Source organism: Hypanus sabinus, chromosome 6 (genome assembly GCF_030144855.1).
Source record: "Hypanus sabinus isolate sHypSab1 chromosome 6, sHypSab1.hap1, whole genome shotgun sequence".
NCBI classification, from domain to species: domain Eukaryota; kingdom Metazoa; phylum Chordata; class Chondrichthyes; order Myliobatiformes; family Dasyatidae; genus Hypanus; species Hypanus sabinus.
Window position 1 is genome coordinate 73,427,807 of NC_082711.1, and position 17,203 is coordinate 73,445,009.

The 17,203-nt window shown below is 38.7% G+C and overlaps 1 protein-coding gene across 2 annotated transcripts in view; it reads right to left on the reverse strand.

The window, feature by feature from the left end:
- ezh2 (enhancer of zeste 2 polycomb repressive complex 2 subunit) overlaps positions 1-17,203 on the reverse strand; it is a 134,242-nt gene that overhangs the window by 10,370 nt on the left and 106,669 nt on the right. For both annotated transcript variants that reach the window (XM_059972411.1, XM_059972412.1), the window contains exons 12-16: positions 14,922-15,016; positions 11,509-11,549; positions 11,296-11,421; positions 6,431-6,609; positions 772-867 (exon numbers count right to left, since the gene is read on the reverse strand). In XM_059972411.1, the coding sequence (XP_059828394.1) occupies positions 772-867; positions 6,431-6,609; positions 11,296-11,421; positions 11,509-11,549; positions 14,922-15,016 (537 nt within the window). The remainder of the gene's footprint in view (positions 1-771; positions 868-6,430; positions 6,610-11,295; positions 11,422-11,508; positions 11,550-14,921; positions 15,017-17,203) is intronic.

A 17,203-nucleotide genomic window follows, 5' to 3' on the forward strand; every position in this document is an offset into this window, starting at 1 on the left:
CAGCTTCTTCTACACTCCCTCCACTGAGTGAAGATAGTCCTCATGTTCTCCTTCAACATTTCACCTTTTGCCCTTCACCTATGACCTCTAGTTATAGTCTCACCCAACCTCAGTGGAAAAAGCCTGTTTGCATTTACCCTATCTATACCCCATAATTTTGTATACATCTTATCAAATCTCCCTCCAGTTTCCTATGCTTCAGGATATAACTTCCTTTAAAGTTTAATCATTTAAAATCAGTTTTTTTCTCTCCTCGTCTGCATTAAGCTGTCACCTGCTACGTATCTGTCCATTCTTTGTGCATTATTATAATGTTCAAAGAGATCACATGGGTATGTCCAATGAAGAAAATATTCGTAACTTTTTTGGCTAAATCTCTAAACCAGTTGATCACTACTTATCATTAATATGTAACCAATTGCAGACATCTTGCTCCATTATTTTGACGTTGGTAGCATTTTTATATCCATAAAAACACACTACTGAACAATAAATCTCCAAAAAATACAAAATCTAACTCAAATATGGATTACAAATCTTAAAAGGATACAAATGTAGCCTTAAAAAGTAACACCCCCACTATGTGAAATCCTAAATAAAGACTACTGGATATACCTTACAACACTCCAAATTAAGTCTATTTTAAAATGGACTAGGAAGTCTAAAGTTACCTTGCAATTACAAATTACGACTACATGCTGCGCAAACAAAAACACATTTTTACCATACATCCAATACACCATTATTAATAGAAGTTATTCTTTGACTAACCTCTCCACAATATTCAGAGATGAATTCATTTTTCTGTACTGGTTCTTTGATGAAGATGCCCCATCCCGCCACATCAGATGGAGCAAGCAGTAAATGCTGTTATGTATAAAGCAAAATTAAAATTATAAGAGGTAATAATCATGGAAGATTTCAGTTGCTGACCCTTACCCTATCCCCCAACGAAATTAAACTGACAAGAAAAAAATTATTAGGATAAAAACAGAGAAACTCTTCAAGGGATTTAGGACTTTGCACATACTCCATTTTAACACCTATTCTTCAAGATTGGAACCAATTTACAAAACTTTGTTCACTGTAACAAAAAGCATGCCAATTCCAGCCAACAAAGTAATTTGTACTTGCTCTCAAACCATTTCATTTCACACATCAAGGAAACATACTCTTCTACCTTCCTTGTCCATGCCAAGCAAGATGCACACTTAAACTAATCCCTTTTGGCCATCTTTGACTCATGTTTCTCTAACCCAAGGGTTCCCAACCTGGGATCAATGGACCTCTTGCAAAATGGTGTTTGTCGGCAGCATAAAAAGGGTTGGGAACCAATGCTCTAACCTTTCTTAATGTCTTTTATATGTTGTTATTGTATTTGCCTCAACCACTTCCTCTGGCATTCAACATAGGTACCACCCTGTGGGGAAAAAGTTGTCTCTCATGTTCCCATTAATTTATCCCCCCATCTAAAACCTGTGCCCTGTTAACAATTCCCCAACCATGAGAAAAAAAATTAATGCATTCACCACATCTATGCCCCTCATTTTAAAAAACCTTCCATCTCTTAACTCCAAGGAATAAAGTCACAGCCTTCCCGTGTCTCTCCCTATAAGCAAGTCCTTCAAGTCCTGGCAATATCCTTGTAAATATTTTCTGCACTTGGTTTAAGCTTAATGGCATCTATCCTATAGCAGGGTAACAAAAGCCGAATGTGGCACCCCAAGTGAGGTCACCAGTGTATTGTAAAACCACAACATAATATCCCAACAACTAGACTCAGTGCCCTGACTGGCCAGTGTTCCAAAAGCTTTCTTCACCATTTTGTCCAGCTGTTTTTGCTACTTTCAGGAAACTATGTACTTGCACTCCTAGATTCCTCTATTCTACAACAGTCCTTAGGACTCTACCATTCACTGCAGAAGTCTTATCTTGTTCGACTTCCCAAACTACAACATCTAGCACTTAAGTGAATTAAATTCTATTTGTCAGCCCTCACCCAGCCTGATCAAGATCTTGCTGTAATTCCTAATAACCTTAACTATTGACAATACCACCTATTTTAAAGTCATCTGCAATTTGTGTGACCTTCAAAGATGATTTAAAATGTCCAACAATTCTGAGGATTGCACAAGAAAACCATACACATAAATACTATGCTGACTATAATTAATAAAAATTGAAAAGGGTGAGGGTTTGGTTGATATTCATTCTTTCATTAAATCTTTCATCAAACCCTGCAGCCCACCTTGTCCATGTAGCCTTCTATGCCTTGGTGACTCAGATACTGAGTTTAGGCTTCTTAAGTTCAACTTTTTAAGCTCCACTATTGTACCTGCTCCCACCATTCTCCATTCCATTCACCTACCTCTGAAAAAAATCCCTTTCCTTCACTGCCTGCTCTCAAGTAATTAACACTTCAAAGATTCTGAGGTCCAGCCTGTTTACACCTCTTAATCGTATGAACTTCTATCACTTCTCCCCTCAGCTGCCAATGCTCCAGAAACAGCCAAACTTTTATCCAACCTCTCCAACCTCATCTACCCCGAGCCACACCCCAGTAAACCAGTTCTGCATCCTCTTCAAAACCTGCACATCTTCATGTAATGTGGTGGCCATAATTGCACACAACACTCCAAGAATGGCCTAATCAAAGTTTAATATAGCTGCAACATGACTTCCTAACTCTTGTACTCAATGACTTGACAAATGAAGGCAAGCACTCTGAACCCCCATCTAGTTTCAGTGAGCTATGCACGTGGACTGCAAGATCTCTCTGTACTTTAAGGGTCCTCTTACATTAGGCCTCCCAAAGTGTAACACCTCACATTCACTCAGATTAAACTCCAACTGCCATTTCTTCACTCAAATCTGCAAATGACCTACATTATGCTGTATCCTTTGACAAGTCTCAGGAATTGTCGACAATTCCTATCACTGTTTTCACGTGCACCTGCTATCCACCAAATACATTTTTAGCCAAGTCACGTGTATACAAAATAACACTTAGTTGCAAGAAAAAGTTTGTGACCCCTTTGCAATTATCTGTTTATTTTTACATTACAGTTGGCCCTCCTTATCTGCGGGGGATTAGTTCCAGGACCCCCCGTGGATACCAAAATTCGCAGATCCTCAAGTTCCTTATTTAACATGTATCAGTGCGGTGGTCTTTAGGACCCAGCAGAACCCCGGACTTCATTTAACATGTCTCCATGCAGTGGACATTAGGACCTGGCGGCGTAGCTCTGAATCTGCAGTGTTTCTGTTCACGAAAATAATCACGATCGCAATTGAAAATAAGGTGGAAGTAATAAAGCGATCGGAAAAAGATGAAATGCCACTGGTCATTGGAAAAGCATTAGGCTACAGTCGGTCAACGATTGGAACAATTTTAAGGAAAATGTGAAAGGCCCTGCCCCGATGAAAGTGACAATTATTACTAAGCAACACACTGGTTAAATTACTGAAATACATGTTTAAGTGTTTTACATGCATAGAAAGGTAAAATATGTACTATATACTAAGAAAAACGCTTGACTTACTGACGCTAAATAATACCAGATGTACCCGTTCCAACTTCAAATCCGACTTAAAGACGGACTCAAGAACGGAACTCATTTATAACCAGGGGACTGCCTGTACTTTTAAGTCATTTCTAGATTACTTATAATACCTAATACAATGTAAATGCTATGTAAATAGTTGTTATACTGTATTGTTTAGGGAATAATACCAAAAAAAAGTAATCTGTACATGCTCAAACAACGTGTACGGGAGAGAGAACTTCCGGTTTTCCCGATCCGCAGTTGGTTGAATCCACACATATGGAATACTCGGATAAGGAGGGCCGACTGTACCTATAAAATGTGGTCTGATCATCTAAGTCACAATAATAGATAAACACAATCTCCCCAAACTAATAACACACAAACAATTGTACTTTTTAATGGTATTACTGAACACATTTTTAATCATTCACAGTCCAGGCTGGAAAAAGTTTGTGAACTCTTGTATGTAGTAACTAGTAGAGCCTCCTTTAACAGCAATAACTTCCACCAAATGATTCCTGTAGCTGCTGATCAGACCTGCCCAACAGCGAGTAGGAATTGTAGACAACTCCTCCATACAAAACTGTTTCAGTTCATCATTATTTCTTGGATAATTTGCATGAACAGCCCTCTTCAGGTCATGCCACACCATTTCAATGTGGTTAAGGTCTGGACTCTGATTTAGCCATTCCAAAACACAGATTTTCTTTTTAAACAATTCTGTTGTTGATTTACTCTTGTGTTTTGGATCATTGTCTTGTTCCATCATCCAACTTATATTAAGCTTCAGGTGACAGACCACTACCCTGGCATTTCCTATAAAATGTCATGATACAATGTTGAATTCATTGTTCCTTCAACGATTGCAAACTGACCAGGCACTAAGGCAGCGAAGCAGCCTCAAACAATGATGCTCCTTCCACCATGCTTCACAGTTGGTGTTGGTGTGCAGTGCCCTTTTTCCTCCAAACATAGCAGTGTGCATTTCTGCCAAAAACATCTTTTGTCTCATCTGGCCACTGTTACATACCCTGTAACAGGTTAAAAGAATCAGCAGAAATGGAACACACCTGGAGTCTGGTTTTGCTACAAACAAAACACTATTTTATTAGTATCTACATAATATAGTAATATAAAACCAGATAAATCAAACAGGTTAGCAGAGTTTATGCATATATAAGTGTATAAATATAAAACTCCAAACTTCTTCAAGCTTAGGTGGTAAATAATACAGTCGTAAGATGGTAAGAAATGAAATCAGTTCAGTTCATGATATTGAGTTGAGTAGATTTGAGGGGGTGGGGGTGATTTGTTTTCCAAGTAAGCTGATGTTGTCGATACTCCCACATCGTCCTTCGCAGTCCTGTTAAAAGTCACCGACTGTGACCACACAAAAGGGTACCATCTTCACACAGTAATCAACCCAGGCAAGAGTTAAACACACCGATAGCTTTCCACTGGTCACCCCTTTTCCACACTGCAAGCCAAACCCACCCTTTCGTGGGTACTCAGAGCTCATCCAGTGCCTATTTCTTCTGTATTTCTTCCATGTGTCCGTGTCTCGTGTGTCTGTCTGAAAAGCCAGCTGACCTTTGTATATATCCCAAACTTGCTGAACGCCAGCTGTCCACTATATAGCTCTGCCCTTCTGTTACCATGGCGATTCATGAGCTGCTCGGTGCTCTCTCCGAATCAGTGTACACCCATTCTCTCTTTTTAAAGGCACAGTCCATAATGAATAAACCTTAGGATCTCTTCACACCACAGAAAATTGTTCCACAAGCATTTTGAAACATCCACGTGGTCTAGGCAAACTTGGCTTTTTTGGGGAGCAGTGGGTTCCTCTGTGGTATTCTTCCATGAACACAATTCTTGTTCAGAGTTTTTCTTATACTGGACACATGAACAGAGGTTTTAGTAAGTTCTAGAGATTTCTGCAGGTCTTTTGCTGTTACCTTGGGTTCTTTTTCACCTCCTTCAGTACTGCATGTTGTGCTCTTGGTGTGATCCTTGCAGGACACTCACTCCTAAGGAGAGTAGCAATATTTCTTCCATTTGTAGACAATTTCTCTTACTGTGGACTGATGAACACTCAGGTCTTTTGAAATGCTTCTGTCCCCTTTTCCAGCTTCATGCATCTCTATAATTCTTCTTCTAAGGTCCTCTGAAAGTTGTTTCGATTGAGGCGTGAACAGACTGTCAGTAACCTGATTTTGTGTCTTTTTATATAGGCCAGGGCACCTCCAATCTCATCTCATCAATTAGAACACCTAGCTCTAAATAGCTTTTATAGAAGGCATTACCCCAGAAGTTCACATAATTTTTTTGAAACAAAACTTTGTTTGTTTAAATGGTGTATCAGTATTGACAAGTAATAGTACAATTATTTGTTGTATTATTTTAGGCAGATTGTGTTTGTCTATTATTGTGACTTAGATGAAGATCAGACCATAAATTATGCATAATTAATGCAGAAAAACAGGTAATTGTAAAGTGTTTACAAACATTTTCTTGCAACTGTAAGTACCAGCACCAATCCCTGTAGAACACCACAGGATATCTAGCCAGAATAACACCCTCCATTACTACCCTGTCTTCTATAAGCATGCAAATTCTAAATCAAAACTATGACGTTACTGTGGATCCTAGACATCCTAACCTGCATCAGCCTATAGGAGGGATCATATGAATGACCTTACTTCAATACCCAATGCTTTGTTGACCCCTGGTCATTTAGACAGTATATTAAAATATACCACAGATTTGATACCCAATTCTGACTCAAGGTCTGCATTAAGTTAGAAATTAATTCTCCTTAAGCTAAAGAAATAATACAGAATTTCAGTTTAGTAGGAGATAAATGACAAACATTTAATTATCACCTTTTTGGATCCCCTCTGGATGCTGCAGTTTTTGCAGGACACATTCTTACTATCCCAATGATCAGCAGCTCCACAGGTTTGACACAAGTCAGGATCACACTCACGTACAGCAAGGTAACAAGGACATTGCTTGGTGTTACATTGTGCCTTGCAACGACAACCAGGAAATCTGTTCTGACCTAATAGAAAAAAATGTCACTGAATTAACTATTTTGCTGTGGAATTTAAAACTAATCAAGACCAACATGTCCTATCTTAAAAAAAACTTCACCATACATGCTCACCTTCGGTTTGAACATAAATGGTTAACTCCATTTAAGTACAGGATTTGTTTCTCTGCTCCTTATATAACATACGAATGCAAATCCTACAATGAATAGGTTGACCTCAATAAACTTTCATAGGATTACAATTAATAAATGGTTGGAATAATAAAAAATAATGTTATCTAGTTTCTTTTTCTGTCTTAAAATGTTAGCCTGATACATTGAAGAGAAATTATTCAGTGCATTAAAAAAGCAGTCAGAAATGTACATTAAAAGCTGGCTAGGACTGTGCCAACCCATACATTTTACAGCAATGCACCCTACTTGTACCGTGTTAAAAATTTGGTATAATGATCATGACAGTTATACTTTTGCAAACGAGTACACCCTCCTGTAGATCTATTATTAATGAATTGAGCTGATGAGTCCAAAGTGACTGATTTTAAGATGCCAATAACTCACCTTCGCCTCTTCTTCCCGTTAGTAGAAATAGTTCTGCTGGGCTTAGTAGTTAGGCCACATACGAAGACCAGGTACTGGACTTGATTGGCAGAGGCTATATGAGACGCATGCCATTGGGAACACTTAATAGGTATTGGAAACTGATCCTCACTACCTCCCCAGCTATGACAACCTTAGGAACCCCTCTGGAAATGTAGTATTTTTTCTGCCATTGTTAAAGATGGGTATTGCCCAGTTAACCTTTCAAAGACCTTATTGGTAGGTACCTTACATCTGTTGCCTGCATTTGTGGCTGCCTTCATACAGCTGACAGATATATTGTTATTTTTGAGACAACAATTTTCTGCCACGTTCACAGGATTTGAGTTTCCACTGGGTTAAATGACAGAGAATAGAAGATGCCATAAGACCTTATGACATAGGAGCAGAATTAGGTCATTCAGCCCATTGAGTCTGCTCTTTGATCATTGGTGCTTTATAATCTATCTCAACCCTACTCTCCGGCCTTCTCCCTGTAATCTCTGACACCCTTACTAATCAACCACCGCTTTAAAATACCCAGTGACTTGGCCTCCACAGTTCAATAGATTTCAATGAGATTTTCCACCCCCTCCCCAATACTTCTAAACTCCAGTGAGTACAAGCCAAGAGCCATCAAACTAAGTTGGCAGTTAATAGCTCCCATTCATTCAAACAACCTACTAACCTTTCCCCGGCAATGTTTTAATCTTAATTTCAATTATTTAAATTGACTAATTTTTTGCCATTTTAAAAAATGCAACAAAAATGTTTTTAAACTTTACCAATCTTTGTAAATATCCAAAGATTATCTGAATGCTTGAGAGTATCTAAGATATTCAACTATTCCATTACTCCACCATAGTAATATTGCTACCAACGAGAAGTAGCTATCAAAAGTGATTCTGGTGTCGCATGAGCAACCCACACCAAGAAAACCACAGCAAAGCATGCCCACAGAAGGTGATGGCAATGACATGTTGAGATACAGAGCACAGCAAAAGAAAAAGCATAAGTCTGTTTCGTTTTTCTCTTAAGAGGGCAGAGTTCAATTAAGATCACAAAATCTAAGTGTACAGAAGATTGACTATGAACATGTTCATTGAATGAAGTTCATGGATTGAAACTGGTTGGAAATTTGAGCCTCCAGGTCAGCATGATATTTGACAAAATACTTTGTTTAGTATTTGTCAAGTTAGTAAAACTCTGCTTCAGACTAAAGTTTCCAAACTGGTGGGATGGACTGCATGGAAATGTAGAAGGGTGCAGTTAGCAGTTTGGGAATCTTTGTACTGAACCATTCATTCTAAGTCAAATATAAAATCTGCTGTGTTGCTAAAGAGTTTACATAGAAAGGCACATTATACGTATAGTACATTTACTATTTTGCTGTTAAAAGTATATACCCAATAACAATACAAAGTTTAATACTATTAAACAGTACTTTGACAATGTTACTTTGGGATAGAAGAGGTTTACCAGGATGTTGCCTGGTTTATCTATCTAAACCAAATCTATCCCAAATCCTGTTCACATGCTACCTGCAGAAACTCTCAATCCAGCAATGCCTAAATTTAAAAAGCAAATGATACAAATTAGGAGTTGGTCACCCAGGTCTCTCAAGTCTGCTTGACCATTCCATACAATTATGCCTGATCTGACTGCAACCTCAACTCACTCACCCTTCTAACCACAGTGAGCTTTCATCCCACCTGCTTTTCCAAACAAAAGTACTTCAGTTAGTCTAAACAATAATCAATAACTCTGCTCTTTGAAGAATTCCAAAGACTTGCTGCCCCACAGTAAGACCCTAGATAAAAATCCTCATACTAAAAACACTCCACAACTTCTTTTCCACTCTTGCTACCCTTGACAATTTCTTAACTCCTCCAATTCTGGTTTGATATTCCTGAATTTAATCAGTCCCTTTAATCCTTTCCCAGGTCTGGAATTCTTTTTATAAAACTTGCATTGCTCTAATTCTTTCATATTTTTGACATACTTAACATATAACATGGGATCAGGACCTTCGGCCCACAATGTTACACTGAACCAATTAAATTTGTATTTAAATGGTTAACTAATCTCTTCTGCCTACAGTCCATTTCCCTCACATACACATGCCTAGCTAAACATGCCTTAAAAGTCTCTAAAGTCTCTGTTTCTACCAGCACCCCCGGCAGTGCACTCCAGACACCCACCACTCTATGTAAAAAAAAGACTTGCTTCTCAAATCTTCTTTGAAATTATCCTCTCACCTTAAATGCATGCTCTCTGATATTAGGCATTTCAATGATGGTCTGCCTGCTCTATCTATGCCTCTCACACTATCATCCTCCCAAGAAAACAACCCAACCTCCCATTATAGCATATGCCCTCTAAACCAGGCAACATCCTAGTAAACCTCTTCTACGCCCTCTCCAAAGTTTCGACATCCTTCTTATAGTGGGTTGACCAGATTCAACCCAACTAGAATTTTATAAAGCTGCAAAATAACTTCCTGACTTTTGGACCTGAAGTCTTGACTAATAAAGGCAAGCGTGCTATATGCCTTATTAACCACTTTCAGGGAGCTATCATCCCTCTGCTCATCAACACTATTAAGGATCTTGCACTTAACAGTGTACTATTTGCATTTGACCTCCCAAGATGCAATATTTAACATTTGGCTGGGTTAAACTCCATTCTGCTATTTCTCTGCCCAGACCTGCAACTGATCTATATCCCATTGTATTTTTTGCCAGTCTTCTATCCATAACACTACCCATCTTGCCACAAAATAGAAGGATGTTCCTTTAGAACAGATGAGAAAAAATTTCTTTAGCCAGAGGGTTCTGAATCTGTGGAATTTGTTGCCATATACGGCTGTGGAGACCAAGACAGTGAGTATATTTAAAGCAGAGGTTTATAGATTATTGAATAGTAAGGGTGTCAAAGGTTATTGAGATTGGGATTGAGGGGGAAAAATAAAGCTATGTTCAAATAATGGAACAGATTTGATGGGCTGAATAGTCTAATTCCACTCCTATGTCTTAAGGTTAGCACAGATATCATGGACCAAAGGGCCTGTTCCTGTGCTATATTAGTCTACAAAATGAATATCAGATCCCCTACATTTGTCTAGAAAGGATCTCCTACCCATTCAAATATAATGTCTGCAAGCCTATGCTGCAGTCTTCACAGTTTTGTGGACTACAGGTTTCTGGCATGAATCATGCACACGGATAAAGACTGCCCATCATAGTGATAAATCATCTCTCTTGTGTCTACAATTGAACTGTGGCGATGACCTAGCAGAAGGAGGCAAGAAAAACCGAATGTAGGAGCAAAAGCATTTGTAAAAGCTGGGTAGTAATAAAAAAAAACAAAGGAGAAACATGTGCAGCATACACAATTTACCAGAACCACTGTTATGGTACAACATCAAAGGTACAACTATAAATAAGGCAAAAAAAAGTACCCTGAAAACATTGCAAAGTCATGTTCCCATCCTGGTAGCAGGGTTAATTGAGATGTACGAGCAGCAAAAGTAACAATCATAAAATTATGCTCCTCTATTAGCAGGTCACTTTAATCCTATACTGATCAGTGGCTAAGTTAGTTGCTTAGAGAAATCCATCAGCGTTGAAACTTTAATATTGACAACAGAAATAAACTTCTGTGTTTTTCTCCTTTCAACTCAATGTGCTAAAGCCAATTTGATCAGGCGTTTGAACACAAATGTCATTACAGCAACAGTCAGTTATTTCAAGATGGCTATTGTACAGTACCATCTCTGGTCTCTGCAATAAAGTCAGATGTATGAATAGATGGTCAAATCAGTTGGCTCCTGCAGTGAAGAGTCAATATAAACATGACATTGCAAATTACTAAGTATCAATGTTTTAAAAATGACACAGCTTTAAATATTTCAGAACTAAAATCAAAACTGTCATAGGGTCACTTAAAATGGCGGTGTCCAGGCAATAATAAAAATTGTTATGCTCAAATAACTTGGATGATAACAGTCAAAACATCATTTTGCCTAACTATGGAATACATAATCAAGATGGATTTGCTGGGGAGAAAACCCAATAAACTCCCCTCCAAAATAACACTATTGCTATACATTATACCTACATTCAGAGCTGCACTGACAGAACTTTTCACAGAAGTTTTGAGCCATGACACATGGACAGGAGCTGTCACAGGGCTGACGCGGGTGATCACAAGGCTGGTAGTTGTAAACATGATTGGATGAACCATCTGGGTAAAAGAACCAAAATAAGAATCAGCAAATTGAGTCTCTTTATACAGACTGTCAAACTCTTATGATTCAAATTAATTACCAACCTTTTTTCAGTTGTATTTTTCTACAGTGTGCTGCCCACAATCTGAAATAAGTAGATAATCATCATTAGATGGTAATATTTAACAAAACAAAACCATATCATAAATACTATCCCATTTTATCCCATCTCAGATATTTGACATTCTGCTATTCAGATGGGTAAACGTAAAGGACAAGTTTTCCAAGGTTCTTTACCAAAATGAAAAGCAATTTTCTATATTTGCAAGTGCCTATGGTTCCATTCATCCGAAACTAAGGCACTATAACATTTGATAAAATATTTCCAGGAAATGCTCAGCTGTAAAAAAAAAACCTTTGAAAAGTAAATGCAATTTTCAATGTAAAAATATCACACTTTAGAGTACTTAGTTACATAGAAAACCTACAGCACAATACAGACCCTTCGGCCCACAAAGTTGTGCCGAACACGTCCCTACCTTAGAAATTACTAGGCTTACCCATAGCCCTCTATTTTACTAAGCTCCATGTACCTATCTAAAAGCCTCTTAAAAGACCCTATCGTATCCGCCTCCACCACCGTTGCCGGCAGCCCATTCCACGCACTCACCACTCTCTGAGTAAAAAACTTACCCATGACATCTCCTGTGTATCTACTCCTCAGCACCTTAAACCTGTGTCCTCTTGTGGCAACCATTTCAGCCCTAGGAAAAAGCCTCTGACTATCCACACAATCAATTCCTCGCATCATCTTGTACACCTCTATCAGGTCAACTCTCATCCTCCTTTGCTCCAAGGAGAAAAAGCTCAGTTCACTCAACCCAGTCTCTTAAGGCATGCTCCCCAATCCAGGCAACATCTTTGTAAATCTCCTCTGCATCCTTTCTATGGCTTCCAAATCCTTCCTGCAGTAAGGCAACCAGAACTGAGCAAAGTACTCCAAATGGGGTCTGACCAGGGTCCTATATAACTGCAACATTACCCCTCGGCTCCTAAATTCAATTCTACGATTGATGAAGGCCAATACAGCATTTGCCTTCTTAACCACAGAGTCAACCTGCGCAGCTGCTTTGAACGTCCTATGGACTCCGGACCCCAAGATCCCTCTGATCTTGGTTAAATCCCAAACCACACAGAAGATCTGAACTAAAAAGCAAACTGTTTCATAGTCTGTTAAGAAAAATATTCATAGGAAAGCAAAGGCATTGCAATTATATAGAAACATTACATAACTAACATACTTTTACAGCCAAGGTTTCTAAATATTATACATGTAGATGCAATTTGCGAAAAAGGTTTCAATTATCACTATGATTACCACCAGATAATTGATGATAAAAGATACTTATTAAAGAGTAAATATCAACAAAAACCTTGGGAGGGGGCAGTGGTGGAATGATTGCTGCTTTGCTTCGAAATAATACTTTGTGTCTTCCAGGGAGGGCGAGGAAATTCAGTTTATTGTTTCAACCAAAATTTGATATCACTTCAGAGTGGCGTGTCAGCCTAGATTTTGGCGTTCAGATCTTTGAAGTAAAACTTGCAAACTTTCATTTGGAGTGAAAGGATTGATCAAATACTGAGCTATGTCCATCAAGAACACCTGTCAACCCGGCCATGGTCTCCTCTTGCTGTTGCCATCAGGAAGGTAGTACAGTAGCCCCAGAACCCACACCACCAGGTTCAGAAACTGGTGATACCCCTTAACATCAGGTTCTTGAACCAGAGGAGATAACTTCACTCACCTCATCACTACACTGTTACCACAACCTATGGACACATTCTCAAAGACTTGTCACCTATGTTCTTGATATTTATTATTTATTCATTTGTTATTTCTTCTTTTAGTATTTGCAGTTTGCCTTTTGCACATTGGTTGTTTGTCAAACCAACTGTCTTGCTTACAACTTTTTAATTGCGATGTCAATATCTACAACCCAATTGAGAAATTTTTTTCCAATTAGGCCCGTCTCTCTAATGGGATAATGCATGAAATTATAAGCAAGGAGCACTGTGTCACATATGACTCACCGTCTGTGACAATAGGTTCTGTTTTGAGGTTGACCAACACTCAACGTTTAATGGCCTGAGAACCAAGTCTTCCTCAGCCAGTGTAAGGTTATAAGCATTACAGCTCTTGAATCTTGCAAATAATCCAAGCTATAAAAGGAAACAGTAGGAATATGACAATTTGTTTGTGTTGGCTTTTACTGCTGATTTGCAGCTATCCTGTTTTGAACCTCTTCTGTGAGATTTGTGAATAACCACATGTTCATATTTTCTCTTGGCAAAGATCCTTTGTTGAAGCAGCCTTGTGAATATTGTGAAGGCTAGACTTCTGCATCTACACAAATCTTTGATGATTGACTGGAGTAGTCAGCACTGAGCATTATTAGACCATAAGTCATAGGAACAGAATTAGGCTATCTGGCCCATCAAGTCTGTTCTGCCATTCAATCAAGGCTGAACCTTTTTACTATCTCCTGCTCAAACCCAGTTCCCAGCCTTCTCCCCATAACCGTTGATGCCATGTCCAAACAAGAACCAATCAATCTCTGCCTTAAATACACCCAGCGACCTGGCCTTCACAGCTGCATGTGGCAACAAATCCACAAATTCATCACCCTCTAGCTAAAGAAATTTCTCAGCATCCCCGTTCTGAAAGGGTGCCCATTAATCTTGAGGCTGTGCCCTCTTGTCCTAGACTCTCCCACCATGGGAAATATCCTTTCCACACCTATTCTGTCTAGGCCTTTCAACATTCGAAAGGTTTCAATGAGATCCCCCTCATCCTTCTGAATTCCAGCGACTACAGGCCCAAAGCCATCAAACATTCCTCGTATAACCCTTTCATTCCTGGAGTCTTCCTTGTGAACCTCTCTGGACCCTCTCCAATGCCAGCACATCTTTTCTAAGATGAGGGGCCCAAAACTGTTCATAATACCCAAGGTGAGGCCTCACCAGTGCCTTATAAAGCCTCAGCATCACATCCCTGCTCTTGTATTCTAGACCTCTTGAAATGAATGCCAACATGGCATTTGCCTTAATCTGCAAATTAACCTTCAAGGTTGTTCTGCGCAAGGACTCCCAGGTCCCTTTGCATCTCAGATTCCTGGATTTTCAATGTTCCTCCTACATTTTGAGCGGAGTGAGGGGTGCTTTGGAGGCTGATGATATCGAGATGCCATTTTTTGTGACATGGGGGGAGGGGGGTGGTTGTTGAGGTTGAACAACTTCCATGTTCATCTTTCATCTTTGTCTTGTGGCTATCTCGAAAAGGTGAATTTCAGAGCTGTACATGGATACATGCTTCAATAATAAATGAACATTTCAACCTGTGAACCAGAATATTTTTGCAGAATAAATTGGTAAATTTAATTTGGCACAGCAAACAAGCAAATAAGGTAAGCTCCATTTCATTTTAAGGTTAAGAATGCGTATCAAAAATTATTCTTGCCTATGCTTTCTCTTCTTTTTTCTTGGAGGCGTATCAGCATCTTCAGCAGGGACACGAGCAATAATATTAGACTCCTTTACTGCAAACTCGTATACCTAAATGAGACAATAGCTCATGTCAACAAATGACTGTGTAGAATGTAAAAAAGTACCGATTTCTTGGTTACATCGGAAACACTGATCAGATAAATTTGGATTTAATTTATTTATTTTTTGTGGTGTCATATATAATTGATGTAAAAAATTATATTGCACTAATCTTAACCAGAGATTTATTGTATTTGTCATACTATCAAGACATAGTCTTGACCAATTTGTTTCTTCAATTTTAATATTCAAGTCACTTTCCCATTTTTGTCTTGACGTATGGATTCCTTGTTTAATTGCCTGTTTTTGAATCAAGCTATACATACAAGAAATAAATTTTTTAGTTTTTCCGTTTTGAATTAAAGTTTCTATTTCATTAGATTTCGGCAATAACATTGTTTGACCTAATTTTTCTCTTAAATAAGCCCTTAATTGGAAGTAACAAAAAAGTGATGTTTGATACTTTATATTTATTCTTTAATTGATCAAATGACATTAATATACCTCCTTCAAAACAATCTCCTATATATCTAATCCCTTTTTGAAACCAATTATATAAAAGTTGATTATCCATTGTAAAAGGAATAAGTCTATTTTGAATTAAAGATCTCTTTGCTAATTCAACCTTTTTGGACAAATTTAAGAGTTTTATTGGAACAAATTATTGGAACACAACTTCCACATAATCCAATATTATTTTTATTAGGCGATATTGAAGGGATAAAATCGAAACCCAAATTGAATAAATATCAGAAAGAATTCATAAAAATTGCACTGGCAGTAGCCAAAAAGGCTATTGCAGTTACTTGGAAATTGGATTCATACTTAAGTATAGATCGTTGGAAGAATGAAATTAACAGCTGTATTCCACTTGAAAAAATTACTTATAATTTAAGAGATAAATATGAAACATTTTTGAAAATTTGGCACCCTTATTTACAAAAGACAGGATTAAATATATAGGTGCTCCGAAGATAAAATAATTGCTTATTTGGGGAAAGAAATAAATATATATACTAAAGTTATTACGAACTCCGTGGAGCATGTGGGGATCTTCTGATATCCAGGCATTCTTTCTTTCTTTCTTTTTTTTTCTTTTTCTTTTTTTCTATAGGGATGTTGGGGGGGGGGGGAGGGGGGAAGGGTATATATTTTTTTCTTTCTGTAATCATTTGAAAACTCAATAAAAAAAGTTAAAAAAAAAACCAAAACAAATGACTGTGATACAAATTACGTTTCTGGCCAACTATTCCCCTACACCCACACTGGACTCCCTACAATTCACCTACCGACACAACCGATCGACAGATGATGCAATAGTCACAGCTCTGCACACCATCTGAAGAAGAGGGATGCTTCTGTGAGAATGCTGTTCTTGGACCGCAGTTCAGCATTCAACACCGTAACTGACAAAAAGCTCAGAGACCTTGGCCTTCACCCTGCCTTGTGTAGCTGGCTCAAGGACTTCCTGTCAGGTCACCGGCAGGTAGTAAAAGAGAGCTTCCTCATATCTGCCCCTCTCACCTTCAACACAGGTGCCTCTCAGGGCTGTGTACTAAGCCCCCTCCTTTACTCTCGGTATATCCATGACCATGGCACCACCCACAGCTCCAATCTGCTAATTAAATTGGCTGATGACACTACACTGATTGGCCTAATCTCAAATAATAATGAGGCAGCCTACAGAGAAGAAGTCATCACCCTGACACAGTGGTGTCAAGAAAACAATTTCTCCCTCAATGTCACAAAAACAAAGGAGCTGGTTGTGGACTACAGGAGCAATGGAGACAGGCTAGCCCCTATTGACATCAATGGATCTGGGATTAAGAGGGTGAACAGCTTCAAATTCCTCGGCATAAACATCATCGAGGATCTCACGTGGTCTATACATACCAGCTGTGTGGTAAAAAAGGCACACCAGCTTCTCTTTCACCTCAGATGGTTGAAGAAGTTTGGTGTGGGCCCCCAAATCCTAAGAACTTTCTATAGGGGCACAATTCAGAGCATTCTGCCCGGCTGCATCACAGCCTGGCATAGGAACTGCACTTCTCTCAACTGCAGGACTCTGCAGAGAGTGGTGCAGACAGCCTATTGCATCTGTAGATGTGAACTTCCCACTATTCTGGACACTTACAAAGACAGGTGTGTAAAAAGGGCCCGAAGGATCATTGGGGACCCGAGTAGCCCCTACCACAA